Raw genomic sequence first — 18,463 nt, 5'->3', positions numbered from 1 at the left:
ACCATATAAAATACTTAACCCAGATATCTATGTCAATTGGTAGTGGAAGATGCTTCATCAGTAGGAGTACTTGACCGTTGTTGTAGTTATTGCAAAAGAAAAATTCATCATTCCTCCAGAATGCTAATGTTCCATAACATCTTAAACCCTATGCTTACTTTTCTGCCTCCCACCTCTAGATCACTAAAGCAGATAAACAAGTAAACAATTTGATTGCTACAGCAAGTCTTTGGATATTCCCACTTGGAATTTGAGAATCCACCAATAAAGGGCATCACATCTATTTAACAAGTATATACAAAAAGTTGGATTTCAACAAGATAATCAAGCTTGTTCATAACAGAGTTCTTATACATTTGCATCAAGCTTCATGACCAAGACAACCAGTAGCAAACAAAAGGAGATGACCAGAGACTTGCAACCACCACCTGTACTTGACAATTTTCCAACACATTGCAGGCAATGGCTAAAACACCCTACAAAAATTCTTGGTATTTAAAGCATACTATCCGTCCTAGCAGGCAAACGACGGAAGAAGTTAACGGGAGCTGATGGCATTTTATGCCTGAACTTGGGATGCCTCATGACAAAAAACCCAGCTAGAAGAGCTAGAGCCTGAAAAGGGGTCATATATAATGTCATGGCAGCCACAAGACAGAATATCATAAATATAACTGTGGCGCGAGGATCTCGCCAGCTCAGGAGCCCCAATATCCGCTCCCCTTGGGTAGCCACATCTCCCACAACAGACTGAATCCTCCCTGCAACACTCCTCAGTCGATCGTACCTCATACGGATAATCTCTGAGCTGCGTGATGATGGAAATGTGTCAAACTCCTCATCAAGCTCATCAGGATGCACAGCATCTGCATAAGATATTCTTGGGTTCATGTGTGGAGGGTATCTTGGCCGAGAACGAAAGTTCCAAACCCCAATAAGGAACATGTACAGAAACACAGTAGGAAGAATTAGTTCTGGAAAGCACACAAGCATCACAAAGAGGAGATGTGCCAGCACTGTTGTAATGGGGTTCTTCCACATGCATACTTCCCCAAACCATTTTCCAACAACAAGAAATCCTGATAAAACTGTCATCAAACGGAAAAAGTTTGCCTTGCTGCGCCTCATGCTCCAAAGATGAGAGTCAGCATCAGACATGTATTCAACTACTTCTTTCCTAAGGGGAGGTTCTGCACGACTAAGACGAGCGGCCACTATACTGACAGCTTGGTGACGCAGCATGTCCTGCTGCATCATGGTCAATGGCCTTACATAGTGCATCTTTGGCAAAAGGGGTCGAGAATATTGATACATCATGTTCACCAGTGATGTGTATGTAAACCGTATTGCCAGATGCAGCTCGCCCATCTTTTTCACACCAGAACGTTGCAGAACCAGCAGCGGGTAGGAGTGCGTATAAACACGCCCACTTTCAAGAGTGGAAATTCGAACTCGAACCTTCCCAACTTTCATATCCTTGTTGCCATTTGAACCACCAATCTGGTTGTCATCAAAAACTCCAACAGTCAGCACCGTGGCTGGATCATAAACCTCCCAGGTATATTGCTCATTGTACTTTGGGCTAAGGCTGTTGACTATGGTTCGCGTCCTAATCCACTTGTGACCATATTTTGCAACACAATATGTATCCGTTGTACCCTTTCCATCTCTTGTTTTCATTGGTTGGAGCCCATCAGCATTTAGAATGCCGAGCTCCAACACACCAATTGATGACTTCCAGAGCTGCTTAGCTGTGGGTCGGAGATCACTGCTGTATTGAGTTGGCTCGTCGAGCACATGGTATCCTCCATCAAGGCAGACACGAACGTGAAGTCTGCTAGAAAATTTATCTTTCTTCGCCTGCTTCTCATCCAATGCATCTGAGGTAGACTTTTCAAGACTGAACCACCGACTCCGGATGAACCGATCATCAGCACGCTTCTCAACAGTGTTCAATGGTATAACAACTTTTCCCAAGGTCTCATCCTTGTTGGATCCTACACGATCTTCAACCGAAAGAATCAAATGATCATCAAAGGGTTCAGCAGCAACAAACATGAAATCCTCATTCCAGACTGGATTCATAGTACGAGTTTGAACTATTTTTGTCCTTAAAATCTGGTTACCAATATGTACTTTAACACATGCATCAGGGATGCGATTCTTGTCTACAATCAAGTCCTGTGCTTCAATCACATTAACACGAACATACCATAATCTTGGAGAATGGTAAACTTTAGAGCGAATGGCCATAGAGATGAATGAAGAGCCATCTGAGGTAGTGATTGCATCTGAATGCCAAGCATCAGGAAAAGCCTCATCAGCTTGAGTTCCATACCAGACAGCAAGCATCAGTTCCCCTTTCACTTTCTCTCCTTTCCTATCTTCAAGCCTATACCATTCTGGAGCCAAAGGACTGTCCGGTGGAACTCTTGTAGGAATTTCATTGAGATCAAACTTTACAATTCCCACAAAGTCATCTTTGATCAGATCCTTGTCTTTGACCACAACTTCCATCAGAGAAGACTGCATCCTATCCCTTGCGAAGGCAAACACCTCACTCCATGCAGGATTTTGCTGCTTCTCATAGTACTTTGTAACTCCTTTGTAGTTTCCAATTTTTACTTCTACATATGGGTCAAGGCTCCCCGTCACATCCTTGGAGGGAAGGTCACGAGCTTTAACAACTCGTACAAAAAGGTATCCCATCTGTTCAACAAGATCATAAGTGCCAGCTGGCCGGTCTCCTCGTATGACTCGTCCTCCAACAACTTGCCCTCCTCCCAGGAAAGGGCTTGTCTCTTTAAGTGCATAATCAGCTGGTTGTGATGAGGGACCAGAATACATGCGAACAACATTCGAAGCCTGTGGTTCAGACTTCATCTCATTAGCTGCAAAATTAATTGGTTGTTCATTCGCTGCTGTAGAAATGTGTTGCTTCTCTTGCACATTTTTCTGGTTTGGAAGATGACGAAATGTTTGCCTTGACTCAGCCTTGTGTTTAGAGAATGGATTCATGACCGAGCTTAGAAGTTCTTCTACCAATCCCCGAGCTTGGGTTGAGCGAGAATCTGCAGACGAGGATTGCATTGCAGGAAGAGGATTTGTAGGTCTTATGGAAGGGTCATTAGTGACGAAGACTTTCAAGCCAAGCTCTCCTTTGACACGAGAGAAGATGCCTCGTTTCTCCAGAGGATAATGCAGAGCAACAGCGTCAGAAATGGGAACAAATGACGTTCCAGTGAGTCGGACCATTCCAAGAAACGATTTGGCATTGCTCGTTTTATTATGGCTGTAAACGTAGGCCTCAAGATTCATATTTGATAGGTCATCTGGATCAGAAATGTTGAAATAAAAACTCTCATTCCAAACAGGGTTGAGATCTTTGTCTTTTGTAGTCGTGCGAAATTTCTGGTTGTCAAAATGAAGCTCCACAAAAGCACTGGATGAGCCCTGCCCATCTTTTGGCATGAGATCATGAGCACCCATGACCTCAACCCCGAGCTTGAGATTACTCATCGATTTAGGAAAAATCGACTGGTGAAGGGTAATATATGTAATTGCTTGCAGAAACTGGCAAAGAAAAAGCAGAACACCTGAGAAGATTTTAGAAATATAAAAAAAAATCAGTTTGACAGTGACAGAATATACAATGCTATTGCATTATGAATGATCATCGTACCCGAGTCAGGAGTTGTAGCCTATTAACTATCAAGCAATAACCCACACAAACTGAAATTAACATCCCTCAATGTTAATCCACCATCTGCTACTACTTTCCAAAATTTGAGCAAGATGCAATATATCAGGTATATAGCTTGATGAGATTTGTGTAAAACTATTGAAAAATGAACGATCATAGGCAGACATGGAACTGTAAGGAAAAATATTCAATCTCATTGAGATCAAATCATCATAAGCCATACCACGTCAAATCACTGTCATTTCTTCAGCGGAACATTAAAAGGCACAGAAATTGAAAGACTCCATTTATTGTGTAGTGGTAGTTGATAAACATGGAACAGATTTTGATGAATTTAATGAGCTAGACATCCAAAGCTCCATATATTCCACTGATTATGCATAAAACTACAATATTCTGGAAACATAAAAGTACGAACCCAAAATAAAAGAAAAAGGGATTACTTTAAAAAAAACTTCAACACTTTCAGGATCTTTACATGAAAAATATTTAAAGAATTGGATCACAAAATCATCAAGAAGCGAGCAAAAGGAAGGAAGTACTTTACTTATCCAGATTCTCTTTCCACAACTTTCTCCATGACCAAAAAGGGGGAAATAACTTTTGGAATCCTTCATCGCACTTTTCACTTTTGTCAACAGATATTATAATTAATAAAGTGATTTCTATAATCTAGAATCAAATTAATCAATCAGATCCTTACAAGAATTTCACAAGAATCAAATAAATAGGAAAGCCCCAAAAGCTTAAACATGGTGGGAAATCAAAGACCTATCATGCCTTAATTGAGATGAAGCCACTTCATACAAGCATCAGAATATCCAAAATCCAAGATCAGAAAAGTAACAGTCTCAACAAAGCTTCCTCTCCAGTCTCCACAACACTTGATATCTCAAAAAATTCAATCGACCATCGAAAAATCACAAGCCTTGCAAAACTTCATGAAAACCCCAACCAACAAATAAATCGAAGAAGAAGAAGATGAAGAAGAAGAGAGGAACTCACCTTCGGCCGCTAGTATTGAGAAATTGAGAGGTTGTTCAGTTTAAGGAGCTGGAAGAAAATTAAGGTGATGATCAGAGAGACTGACTTTGTGAAAAAGATAGGGAAAATTCAACGAAGGAGAGTTGAGAAAGTACCTCAGATGTTTCAGAGAAAGTTCCGAGACAGAGTCGTTGAGATGGGTGGTTTCCATCAAAATGGAGAATAAAGGCCAGATAGGAGAGGAGAGGAGTCCTACAACTTGGTCTTGCAATCTCCGTATTGACTACTTCCTTCTATCTTTTGCTTGAAGGGTACCGACCCATTGTCATTTCTACTAAGGGCAAATGCAATAGGATTTAGTTTGCTGGGCCAATATTTTTGTTGGCCCGGTCCCATCTCTATTACACAAAAAGTCAAGTCAAACACGTATTCTAATACAGTCACATCAGCAAAACACAAATTTCTATACACTTTTTCTTCCCACACACTTTCTCTTTCCACCCAACCCAACAACATTCCATTCCTCCATATTATCCACAACAAAACTACACCAAAACATCAAATATCAATACATCCACATCAGCAAAACACTTATCCCAATACAGCCACATAAGCAAAACACATTTTACAATACAGCCACATCAGCAAAAGACAACATCTTTGTTGATCCAATACCACTTCACCATTACATTTGCCCTAACACAAACACAGATGACAGGACAGAAGCGCCTTATCATTAATGTCGGCTTTGATTGAGTTAAAGTTCCCAATCAGCATGAAACACGTGTTCCAAACTAGTAAACTAAATTTGCCTTCTTTGAAATGCAAATGCCGTTTCTCTCTCTCTCACTTTGGACACGTTAGACTAAATCCCAATTAAATGCTTCAATTCCCCTCTTTTTTAACTTTTACTTTATTTATTTTATAATTAACAAAATCTTTTTAGATCAACTCCAAAGAGGTGATAAATGGGGTGCTAAAACCTTATTTTAGCACTTCAAATAGTACAATATTAAAATTCATTGATTACAATGGAAAATGCTAAAGTTTTTTTTGAGCTAAATTCATTTAATATTGAAGTTGACTATTGAAGTTTCGAATTCATCCGTATAGGTGAAAGTTAATTTTGTATGAAGCCAAAATTAGAGTTAGGAATTGGAACCCCTTTAGAGCACAATAACCAAATGGTATGCAACTTAATATAATAATTTGAAGAATTCCATGATTATATTAGGACTTTCCTTTCTTTTTTTTTTGTTGCCAAGTAGAACACAAAATGAGTTAATACATGACAAAATTAACTTATTACTAGTTAATAGCACTCTAATTAAACCCCCCCCATGTCACACGTGTTCCATATTGTACATGTTTAAAATGGAGACTTAAGGTCTAAAAATAAATGAAGAGTTGAGGTTGGTTTCACAATTATTCTTTCCATCTTATTTTTTTATATGAAAACAAGTCCAAATATGCTAACCCAAAACACCTTATTATAAGGAAACAAAACAAAAACAAACCACAGTTTCCACATCTTTGTACATGATAATAATAATGATGATAATAGGAGACTAAGGAGAGAATTGAGAAAACGACGGAATATATCAAACAAAATCAAAATGGTGTAAACATTACGTAATAATAATAATAATGATAATAGGAGACTCTTGAGAAAACGACAGAATATCAAACAAAATAAAAAATGGTGTAAACATTACGTAACTTAACATCATGAATAGTGAACTTTGTGCAACTCTCATGTCCCCCTTGGGACACTGTGTGTTTCGATCAAGCGATTTGCGAAATGGTGGGGATTATTTGCACTCTCTATTTTTTCATTCACGCCCCAAAACCCACAAAAAACCCTAGGCTAAAAACACCCCAGCACGCCAAATTGAGGCTCATTCCCTCTTTCCCCTCTTTTCTTCACTCTCTCTTTGTTTCGTCTCTCACCTCTACCTCTCTGTTTTGTTGACATTGATGGGCGACGACGATTACCACATCGATCAGGACAACATTTGTTGCGCCGAGTTCTTGGGTGTTTGGGAGAGGAGAGAGTTGGTTATGGATTCAAGAGAGATCTCGAAGCGGTATCTCAAGTCAGATTTTGTGGTTGATTTTGCTGCCGCACTTCCATTCCTCAGGTTTATTTCTGTTCTTTTCCATAATTTGTTATAACTGATTTTATGGTTTGTGTAATCTTTAATTGAATCAATTCTTAAGAGAGGAGACAGTCATCTGCTGAATTTCTATTGAGGGAATAATGTATGTATTTTCATGATTGAACGTATAAAAAATATTGGCTTTGCAATATACGCTTTGTTAGAAACAGAATTTGGTTGGCCTAGCTAGTCATAAAATTAGCATATGAGGTTGTTAAAATGTCTTGTGACTGGCTAATTTTCAATTCCATGGGAGCTCAGGTTCTTATTACTTCTTACCTTACAGATTGTCATCTAGTTAGTGATTCCAGCCACAAAAAATTCAAGATTTGATCATGCTAACAACACTCTCGCTCTCATGCTAACAACACTCTGTTTTTTGACAAGAAACCTATATGGGGTGTGCTCGGTTTTTTTTGAAAAAACATCAAAATGGGGTATATTCATACTAGACCATATTTTAATGGGGTTTCTTAGTTTTGGGGTGTGAATGGGAAAATGGGGAGTGCAAATAGTCCCCACCTTGGGAAATAGAAGATAAGGGAAGAGAATCAAAATGGAAGGTAAAATATTTCTCTCATGTTTTTGGATAAATAAAAAAAATAAAGAAAGAAATTATTTTAATTTATTAATTTATTTTAATTTTTTATGTTAAATTATTACGTAAAAGGACAAAATATGTTTTCAACATATAAATAATTTAATTAGTCATATCTTCCTTCTAAAGACCTATTTGGTGAAGCGGGTCGCTTTTCTGGGGCAATACCCCTTTTGGCATGGATCCCATGCCTTTTTGCATGGGTCCCACGTCAAAATTTTTGTTGTGGGTCCCATGTCTTTTTGCATGGGACCCACGCCAAAATATGATACATATATTTTTTAAATTTTTTGTTGTTGTAGGTTTAGGATTTTTTATTAAATATATTTAAATATTGTATATTTATATTATTAATATTAAATGGATTTATATTTATATTAAATGGATTTATATTTATATTAAATGGATTAATTTATGAAAATGAAATAAATAAAATTTAAAAAATACAAACAATATAAATTTTACACAACTTAACTACTAACAACAGTTAACAACTCTACCAAACACCTCACTTTCCCTTCTATTCAAGGGCGGAGTCAGGAATTCATGTTAGGGGGACTGCTAAAAATTGACAGGGGTGCTGAAAATTGACAGGGGTCCGGGGGCAGCACCCCCGAAATTTTTTTAGGCTATTTACATTACACCTATTTAATTGATAACACAAGTTATTGAGATTAGTTGATTAGGCATTTAGGCTTACCGTTTGTTGAGAGTCTTGGGACGAACTTACGAAGCAACACGATCACACACTTGCACCAGCGAATGAGAGTAGGTACGAAGTGTATTTTTATTTAAGTGGTTAAATGTATATTTAGATAAGAACTTCTATATAATTGTATATAAGTGTATTTTTATTTATTTATGTATAATTATATAAGTATATATCCATATGTATATGTATGTATGCATGTATATATATACGTGTATATATATGTATGTATATATGCATAATTACCAAACATTTGGGGCGACTACAACCTAGTGTAGTCCCCCTAAATCCACCCTTGCTTCTATTCCCTTCCCCCAACCCCAAATCCCTCAATCCCTTAATTTTGCATCCAACAGTTTAGAACCCACTCATATTTTTCACGCATTATCTTTAATTAATTTTTTTTATTCAACAAAAAATACACCATTAGATTCAAAAATCTCATTGATATTCATCATTTATTGATGTAACAAAATAAGGAAGAGAAGGGGCAGCCTACCCAAAACCACGAGTACGACAAAATTTACAATTAAAAATCTGCTCCTTACAATAAACTCAAAAAACATTGATATTAAATAATTTTTTTAATTAATACATGTACCTGTGTATTGTGTCTGCTTTCTTCGCTTCAATCCGGTCAACGAAATTAACTGTAGGAACCTGTGTCTTTGCCGTTGATGTTATTTCAAACTGTTATAAAAACCTTACCGTGTTGGTCGGGTGAATCGTAAACTGATGAATCAATCACTAAGTTGGCACGGTTTAGATAAAATATCAATTAAGTTATCGAGTCGAGAAAAATCGATAAAATTGGGTAGATTTTCAAAAAAACCGTTGACCTGTGCCAATAAAACTAAACGATTTTTCAAAATATTTTTTGAATTTTAAATTATTTGTCATCTATCGTGAACTTATGATGTGTAAATTGATTTTTATATGTATTGAGTGTATTATTCTGTATTAGATATGTAATGTAAACTTGATTTTTTAATTTTTTAAATTTTATTTTATGAATGATCATATGATATTATTTTTAATATTAATATATGTTTTAATTAAATATGCGGTTGAATTGATGAATCACTTGTCCAACCAATGACAAAATCCCTCACCCGAATCAATATCCAACACGGTTTTTATAACAATTACTTGAATGGAAAAGGTGACCAGTCATTACATTTTATGGTGCGTTTGGTACAGGGGTAATGGGGTGTAATGATTACAAGAGTAATTAAATTTTAAGTTTATTTGTGTTTATTATGTCAGTATAACTTTTACTCCTGTAATAAATTTTAGTAATTGAGCTTATTTTTTATACATAAAGTTTACTAGTGGGGGACCTGGGTAATAAAAAGTAATGAGAAGTTTTACTCCAACCTATTACCCCTTTAAATAAAAAATTCTAAAAGCCCATAAGTTATATATACACATATATATTATATATATGTATGTATACATATACATATATATATACACACACATATACATATATATATGCAGACAGTGCATGCACTGTCTGCATATGTGTATATATATACATATACTATCTGTGTATATGTGTGTATTATATATATATATATATATATATATATATACACAGATAGTGCGTGCACTGTCTGTGTATGTGTGTGTATTATATATATATATATATAAAAATAAATAATGTCGGTTTGGGTTGGGCTCAGGTAGGGCCAAAATTGACCCTAGGTGTCGGGCCGACCCAAAAAATGGAGCCCATGCCAGCCCAAGGGGTCGGGCAGGGCCGGGCTGGGACCTAGGCCCGCGGGTCAAATGGTGACCCCTACTCTTTTGTTACGTCTTTGTCATGGATTTGAATGTTATCAGATTATTTTGTTGAAATTGTTAACAATTGTTGTTATATATATATATATGTCTGGCTGTGTGTGTATATATATGCATATGTATCTATATTTTAAAAATTTTGGTACATGATAGTCGTAACAATAAAAAAATAACATAATCTCATTTTTTTCTAGTTCGGTTCATTACAATAATAACAAATAAGGGTAATGGTATTACACCAATAATGTATAGTTGTAACAAACAAGAGTAATGAATACTTGGGTAAATTTTACCATTTTTTACCAAACAAGGGTAACACTTATTCTCTATAATTGTTATTACCCTTGTAACATTTACATGGATAACAAATTATACCCCTAAATTTTTACCCCCATACCAAACGCACCCTTAACGATAACGACAATTGAAAAGTATAATTGAAAGCAGAAGAAAGCCAGCCATTCCTCGCATATTTAATTGCTTCAGAAACAACCAACACCATAACAACATATCTAATATCTTTGGCTTCCCTATCTTCCCTCTTCTTTTTTAAAAAAAAAAAAAAAACTTCAAATAGTTAATAGATTGTTTTTAATATACCGAACACCAATTAGTAACCACCAACTCGTGGAACATTTCTTATAAAAAATAAAAATAAAAATAACTGTTGGAAACATGGTCCACCTTTCAGTGTTTTACTTTTTTTTTTGTCCTTCAAGATGAGACTAACAGAACATATATAAAATTTATGATTTTTTTGGGTAGTGACTATCATGAAAACACAAAAAGAGGGCGAAAATGACATGTAGCCCAGGAAAACCCAATAGATTTATTCAATTGATTTAATCAATAGAATAATTTTATTTTCATTTATCCCATAATTCATTGTCCAAAATTTGTTGTTTTAATATAGATTCTATTATTTTTTAAAACACAGTTAGAATTCATTGTTTTAGTTCCGAATTCATTTGTGTTTTGAAATTCCATTGAAAAAACAATGGAATTAAGATTTATCCGATAAAACTTATCAACAATGGATCTTATTAGAAAAAGTTTTATGTTCTGATTTTGAATATGTAATTTTTTTTTAAAATCTAACATGTATTTTGAGAGTTAAAAACGTTTTAAAATTTCGTTTAAGAAACTTAAGCTCTCATGGGCTACCACTATATGGACTATCTAGCATTATTGCAAACATAGGAGTGATAGTGATGAGTGACTAAAATAAAACATTACATATTTATTTATTATAATTACTTTTTACGATTTTCATATTCTGAAAATGCTCTACTATAACATCGATCGTTAGTAATAATTCCAATCAACCCTTAACACCACCAATATAAAAAGCTAGCCTTTCAATTTTGTTCCAAGACGAAAACTCTTATGTTACAAATGTCTCGCTCCCCCCTTTTCTTCTTAATCAATCTCTAAATAAGTAGCAATATAAACAATATACTTTGTCTTCTTCTTTTATACTATATTCTAACCTATTACCATATTGATCAAACCACTCTAGTTTGAACAAGCCTACTTTCTTAGCGATCACTTTTAGAGGAAAATTATGGCCACGAGATTGACATGGTCCTTAAGTAAATATGCTTGTCCTATTTCATCTCTTTTATTTGGGCGATACTCTAAAATCTTTCTCCTTTCTGCAGGGTACGAAGGAAGGAAGATTGTTCAAATAAACTTTATTTGAAGAAGAGAATTCTTGGGAAAGGTTATTACTTCCCCCCACTTTCACTTTCTTCTCGAAATTTTCTTTTGAAAAATCTCTCCGAAATTTGTCTAGCGAAAATAAAATCATATATGATATGTTAATAAAAGTGTTTACTTTACTCTAATGCGATTCAATGAGAAACAGAGCAACCAGAAAAATAACAAGATTTTCTCAAACAAAAAAAAAGGAGAAAAAAAAGAAGAAAAATAGCAAGATTTAACAGGATTACAAGAACCCATACCCAGTTCAGCAAAAATAAATAAATAAATACATTCAATACCAAATGAGAAAGTTACAACACATCATTAAAATAAGTATTTAACAAACAAATATCAAAATTACTGAATTGCCTCTTCCAGTAATTTTTGCTCATCCACTAGTTCAATTCAATTGGCCTTGTTAACTGAGCTCTTCGTTCCTATATTTTTTATTTTGTAATTCTAGGGGTTTCCCATAATTATTGACTTATCAATTCAATTCGCCTTGTAAGTTTTGGGATTTTGTCTTTTTAAAAGAAGGGAATCGAGCTGGAGATGTAAACCTCCACACAAGTCCCACATGGAGAAGTTACAAGATTCGAGAATGATTTATATGGCATTGGATGGAACTAGATTTTTAAGTCACGACTTTTGAGTAATAAGCTCTCATCCAATGCTGATGGACTATATGTTAGGCACTTAGGCCCATGTCATCTGGACTCCCCCAATGTCCAAAATGTTTTCATGGTATTGGAGCGAAAAGTTATGGGGGTTCAGTGAAGGCCCAAGTAACCCGTATGGTGAAGAGTTCAATATGACCCATATGGTGAAGTCTCCAATGAGAGACTCAATTTGGTGGGATCTTGTGTGAGAGGGAGTATGTTGGAGAGGTAAGCCTCCACCTTAAAAAGTTCTTCACATATATGGATAAGTTACAAGGTTTGAGAATGGTTTATATGGCATTGCGTGGACCTAGATTCTTAAGTCCATAATGTTTACACGATCGTTACACCTTGTGCGAATTACAAGATGAGGAAGCCAGCACAATGTGGTGGAACGTCTTGTTCAAACTTTTTTTGAATATAGGGGGAGGGAAGGGGAGGCTCGAACTCGAGACCTCTATGAGATATCATATACATAAGTGTGGAGTAGAATTAAGAAAACAAATCAATATTTTCTACTACTATGGCCCAATTTGGATGATAATTTTTGGCAGCATTTATACTACTTGCTAGTATAAATAGTGCAAGTCATCCAAACAACAATTTCATGGCACTTATTCCAATAGCTTTTTTGGAGCATTTCTACTACTTATAAAATGCTACAACTTTGTACAATTTCACAAATTTTAACCAATTTTTTTCTTATTTTGTCCCCTGTCAATTATTGATATGCCAAATATATCCTCACTTGCAAGTGAAATTTGTTCCACTTATGAAGGAATATTGTTATTAAAATCCTTCTCATTAAATAAATAAATTCAATTTATTTAAATTGATAATTGATTCATTAATTTATAATTTATTATCTTTAATTTATTTAAATTCATTATATTAATTTTATAAATTAATTTGTATCTTTGGATACAACATATACAACAAATATACAAAATACCCCTACACATAATTTGTCGCAATATGTTACACAGCCCAAATGTTAACAGCAAAAATTCATCCAAACACTTATCCCGCATTCAGGCAGCATATCTGCTACTAAAATTGTCCAACATTTCTTTTACCATCATTTACTAATATATCTAATACTTTCAAAAAACTTTACCAAACTATGCCATGTATTCGAATTTTTCCATGTATTCAAACTTTTCCAATATCGAGTCTCCCACATCTCTAATTGTCTCACTGTTCTCTCTTTCTCACCAATAATGGCCTGAAGCGCCTTTGGTTCATAGGGAGGAAGAAGAATACATGGGGGTTTATCACTAGGACACTTCACCATTGACTCCTCCATGAATTTCTGCCATACACCGACTTGTGCACATGCCATGGTCTCCGAGCACACCTCCTCTGCTCCCGATGGTATACTTGGCTTATATTTCAATAGTTTCGCGTATTCTCTCAACAAATGAAACATGTAATCGTACACCTTTTCCATTCTTAAATTCTCACTCATGAATTTGCTTCCTTCCTTCCCAATTGCCATAGCCTGTGCATCATTCAGTGTAAGTCCATAAAATGCAAAATCAAATGTACTTCTGTATGTATATATGTATGTAAATGTATGTATGTACCTCTTCAGTGTGATTGTTGCCCCATTCAACCGCAAACTTAATGTCTCTGCACTTGTTGTTATTCCTAATAGGCCAGTAATGCTGCATTGGCTTCATGCTTCTCATGAAGAAATCAAAGTAACGAGGCTTTACCAGCAGTGTCATGGAATCGCATGCTAGTATGTATTTCTCGCTCACCGACCATCCCCGTCCTTCTATGTAGACTTTATATCTTCTCTCAGATTGTACATGATTGGACATTAGAAATCGTTTTAGCAATAGACAAGAAGATGAAGCAAAATAAATAATTGGATTTGTTTATGTGTTACACTGAATTGTGATTTGTTGTTTGTGATATGGGGGGCAGTGTTGGGTCATGGCAGGATGTCGTGTTTAGGTACCATTGCTTTTGGGTACAAGGTGTTTGTTAAAATGTCTGTGTGGTATGGTTAAACCTGGCATGAGAATTTTTTCTGTGCAGTACGTTTGGGAAAGTATCTTTGATACGTTTCATTAAAATATGATAAAGAAATCATGGGATTTACCGGTGTGTGCATTGATCTTGTAGTCTGGAATTCTTGTATCCTTCTTCAGCTTCTTTATACCAATCCTGATGACAAACCCTTGAGTTATTTCTTTCGATTCTAAATTCAATTTTTTTAAATCCATGACTACGCTATTGATATGTTTGCAGATATAGGGATGTCCAAGAGTCCTTGCCTGAAGGTAGAACCGACCGTTCCAGTCGTACTTGTCCGAGACATTGCACTTCATGAGATCAGCCCTTCCACCCACCCTTGCATTTCCTTTCCAGTAAGCGTATGGTAACCTATCCTTCCAATTAATCCTCTTGTTGCCTTCCTTTATGTCTTCCAACAAGCTTTTCCATGGCCTCACATTGATCTCAGCCCTACCAATTATTAACAAACAATCATCACCAAGAAACAAGTATATCCGTACTATGCTGGGTAGACGTTGGGTTGGAGATGGTTTGGCAGTCTCTTAACACTAGCACTTACCAACCCCAGAAGCTCCAATCAGGGAAGACAATGTCCAATGAATCATCATCTCCACAGTAATGAAACACCGGTGGCGGAGATGTGGGGTTGGATCCTTCGTGGTAGTTGCGCTTCTTGATCGCAGTCTTGTCTCCGCAATAAAACAGTAGCTCCAAGTCTGGTAGCATCCCCGGGTACAGCCTTGTGAGCTGCACAATACCCCATATGGTGAACACATCTCTTGTTTGAAATACCTTCTTGTACTTCTTCACATACACTCTGCCACCAACAATCACTAGTCTAAAATGTGCAACATCTTGTCCTCCTTCCAGCATCGCCCTCGATATTCCGGTACGTTGCCATGGCCGTAGATCTTCGTGGATCCACTGGAAATACTCGGGACATGTAGTAGCTGATGATTGATTAAGTTCACGCGTGGTAGGGCATGTTCTTGTGACATTTCCACTGGAGCAATTCCGTGTATACTCTTTTTTTGTGCTACCAGGGAGACTTGTATTGGAAGCAAACCAATCCTCTGCAACATACTGCAACAATAAACAGAGAAGACAATAATTAATCAAAAAAAAAAAACACTAAAACTTAGTACTAATTTCTAACATACAATTACAGAAAACCCACATCGTTAATCCAGAAAACTGTGACGACACCGATGAAGAGACTGATGAAGAAGAAGAAGAGAACAATTGTTATGCTTGATCTTGTCTTCATGAACAGATTCAAATTAAGAACTCCAAGATTCATGGTGTTCTCATAAAAGGAAGACTAGCTGCTTCTGTGGGTGTTGATTTTATCAAAGTAGATATGGATTGAAGATAATGCAAGAATGAAGAATGTATGTCAACAGAGTCATATGTGGTTGATCGTCAATAAGTTGTCACGATACAAACACTCCATTTATGGAATTTAATTAATGAGAGTGAGATGTCGACTAAGACTAGTTAAAATTTGCAGTATTGCCAACAGTTTCCTTCAACTTATTAACCACGCTCACGTTTGATTCTCATTAGATAGAAAAGAAAGAACCAAATCGTGAGAGATTGTAAGGTCTGCCTTTCTGAGTTTTTTCTTTGGATTTTCTTCACCATTAGATGTCAATTGTAGACTTCAGGAAATTGCGTGACCCCAAAATCCTTCGTAAACGTATATTACACAGCAATGACAATAAGTCAATAGTACTGTGGAGTAAAAAGGTACACCCGTATGTATGGTTCTCCCAGACGGAAGCAGTTTCATCTGACAGTCAATCTGACAGTCAGTCACTCCATATATACGGTTCTTCCAGACAAACCAAAGAAGTTTCATCCGACAGTCAGTTACTGACGGTTACCAGGAGCAGTTACAAGAGAAGTTACCAGAGGCAATTAACCGCACCAACTAACATATCCCAAGCCTATAACTACATTTCCTTTGACATTTGTAAGCAATCATCGACAATCGACTCTAATAAAATATCAGACTCCATGGACCTAGGCAAGTTGCGAACCACGTAAATTCTGTGTCGTTATTCTCTTGAACCTTTCTACTTAATACACATTCTATACTTAGATGCAAATTTAGCATCGACAAGTACACATTCTGCAGCTAGAATTTTTTTGAGAGAGAAACAAACATTTTTTTAGGGTTAATTAGCAATAGATCCTTCAAATCAAACTTTTATTCCAATAGATCCACTGTAACTTTTTTCATCACACTACATTTTTTTAGGGTTAAATGGACAATCATAACTGACTCGTTTGAGCTCTGATTGAAACGATAGTTTTGGCGTTGGAAAGAGGACTCAAAACCCATAAACTTGTACCTGATACTGATTCGGAGATTGAAATATTTAAAGGTCAAATCGAGACTCAAAGTTTGTGCATCAGAGCTTTTTTCCTAACATCAATTGTTCAAAGTCAGTGTGTTCAGACAGCCATAACTCACTCGTTTCATCTCCAATTGTGATGAATTTTATGGCGTTGGAAAGAAGACCCAAAAACCCATAGAATTGTGCCTAATACAGTTTAGAGATACGAATATTTTAAAGGTCAAATCAAGGCTCAAACTTTGTACATCGGAGGCGTATTTTGATATCAGTGTGTTTGATGTCAGTATGTTTGGCTAGCCATAACTCACTCATTTAAGCTCCGATTGATAAAAATTTTGTGGCCTGTAAAGAAGAATAAAAAATAGGGAGAAGAATCGAAAAGGCCCATAAACTTTGATCACTGGGTCGATTAAGCCCCTAAACTTCATTTTGGGTCAAACATGTCCCTGAACTATGATAAATGATGTCCGTTACCCCTTCTCACATTTTCCATCCAGATTCGCTGATTTGACAAGATTTTTCCGTTAAATGGCCATTGCCCCTAATGTCGTCATGTTTTCTTAGATATAAAATATCTTACTCCCACTAAAAAAAATTGGTTGGCTAGTCATTCAAGTCCTTGATGAATGTAGTGTGATGAGAAACGTTCATCATAATTCGTCTTATTATCCACTCATTATATTTCAGCATATATAAATAAACAGTTATTTATGGAGAGAAATCATTAAGAGAAACATCCAACATTTATCATATGTGCACGTCTGCCAAAAATATACAGAACCACCGGTCCAACGTTGTTCATATGTGCATGTGTCTCCCAAGAATTAATATCAAACACGTTGTATAATTTGTCAATATGTGGAATATCTAAATGAGTATTAAGCTTTTAAGTACCACAACTCTGGCCAAAAACCGATAGTACGAGGAAAAAAAAGGGTATGAGATCAGTTATTAGCAATGATACAACGAGTTTGATCAATTAATTTTTGGATTAATGATTAATAGATTTCCCAAATCAAATTTTTATTTCAATAGTTACACTATGCTTTTTCAATCCATCAATTTTATAAGTAGATAAGATTTATTTCATTAAGGATATATTATTTAAGATATCTTTTTTATTGATCATAATACCCTCAAGTCTTGTTTTACTTCTAAATTTCAACAATTAAATATCTTTTCTAATGTTAGCGTGATTGGACAGTCATAACCCATCACTCGTTTGAGCTCCGATTGAGATGATTTTTATAACATTTGAAAAAAGACTCAAAACCCATAGAATTGTGTCCAATACATTTTTGGAGATTCGAACGTTTTAAAGGTCAAATCGAGATTCAAAGTTTGTGCATCGGAGCTGTGTTTTTGACATCAGTGTGTTCGGACAGCCATACCTCACTCGTTCGATCTCCGGCTGAGACGATTTTTTATAGCATTTAAAGAAGACTAGAAGACCCATATTATTATGTCTAATACATTTTTGGAAATTCGAACATTTTAAAGGTCAAATCGAGACTCAAAATTTACTCATTAGAGATGTGTTTTTGACATCATTGTGTTAGACATCATGTGTTCAGACAGTCATAACTCACACGTTTAAGCTCCAATTGAGATAATTTTTGATACATTCGAAAGAAGACACTAAGACTCATGGAATTGTGTATAATATATATTTACAGATTCGAACATTTTAAAGGTCAAATCGAGATTCAAAGTTTAAACATTTGAGCTGTGTTTCTGACAACAAGGGACTTTAACC

The 18,463-nt window shown here is 35.8% G+C and overlaps 2 protein-coding genes across 7 annotated transcripts; both read right to left on the bottom strand.

Annotated features, from left to right (window-relative positions):
- Positions 1-228: 228 nt before the first annotated feature.
- LOC119981718 (FT-interacting protein 3-like) lies at positions 229-5,003 on the bottom strand. Of its 6 annotated transcripts, XM_038824824.1 has the most exons (4): positions 4,843-5,003; positions 4,709-4,756; positions 4,484-4,586; positions 229-3,596 (listed from the first exon to the last, which is right to left on the bottom strand). In XM_038824824.1, exon 4 carries the CDS (start codon positions 3,517-3,519, stop codon positions 496-498), a length of 3,024 nt encoding a protein of 1,007 aa, XP_038680752.1. In that variant the 5' UTR covers positions 3,520-3,596; positions 4,484-4,586; positions 4,709-4,756; positions 4,843-5,003; the 3' UTR covers positions 229-495. The 6 variants fall into 6 exon arrangements, with proteins under 6 accessions (XP_038680752.1, XP_038680751.1, XP_038680753.1 ...); XM_038824823.1 differs by lacking the exon at positions 4,484-4,586; XM_038824825.1 differs by lacking the exon at positions 4,484-4,586 and having other exon boundaries at positions 229-3,573.
- Positions 5,004-13,397: 8,394 nt separating this feature from the next.
- Positions 13,398-15,756, bottom strand: LOC119981830 (O-glucosyltransferase rumi homolog). The gene is made up of 6 exons (XM_038824972.1): positions 15,522-15,756; positions 14,904-15,427; positions 14,605-14,794; positions 14,430-14,494; positions 13,906-14,116; positions 13,398-13,820 (listed from the first exon to the last, which is right to left on the bottom strand). Exons 1-6 carry the CDS (start codon positions 15,642-15,644, stop codon positions 13,398-13,400), a joined length of 1,536 nt encoding a protein of 511 aa, XP_038680900.1. The 5' UTR covers positions 15,645-15,756.
- Positions 15,757-18,463: the final 2,707 nt, after the last annotated feature.

The sequence above is a fragment of the Tripterygium wilfordii genome, chromosome 17 (assembly GCF_013401445.1).
Source record: "Tripterygium wilfordii isolate XIE 37 chromosome 17, ASM1340144v1, whole genome shotgun sequence".
NCBI classification, from domain to species: domain Eukaryota; kingdom Viridiplantae; phylum Streptophyta; class Magnoliopsida; order Celastrales; family Celastraceae; genus Tripterygium; species Tripterygium wilfordii.
The sequence above is the reverse complement of the archived record's forward strand: the minus strand, read 5'-3'. Positions and strand labels throughout refer to the sequence as shown.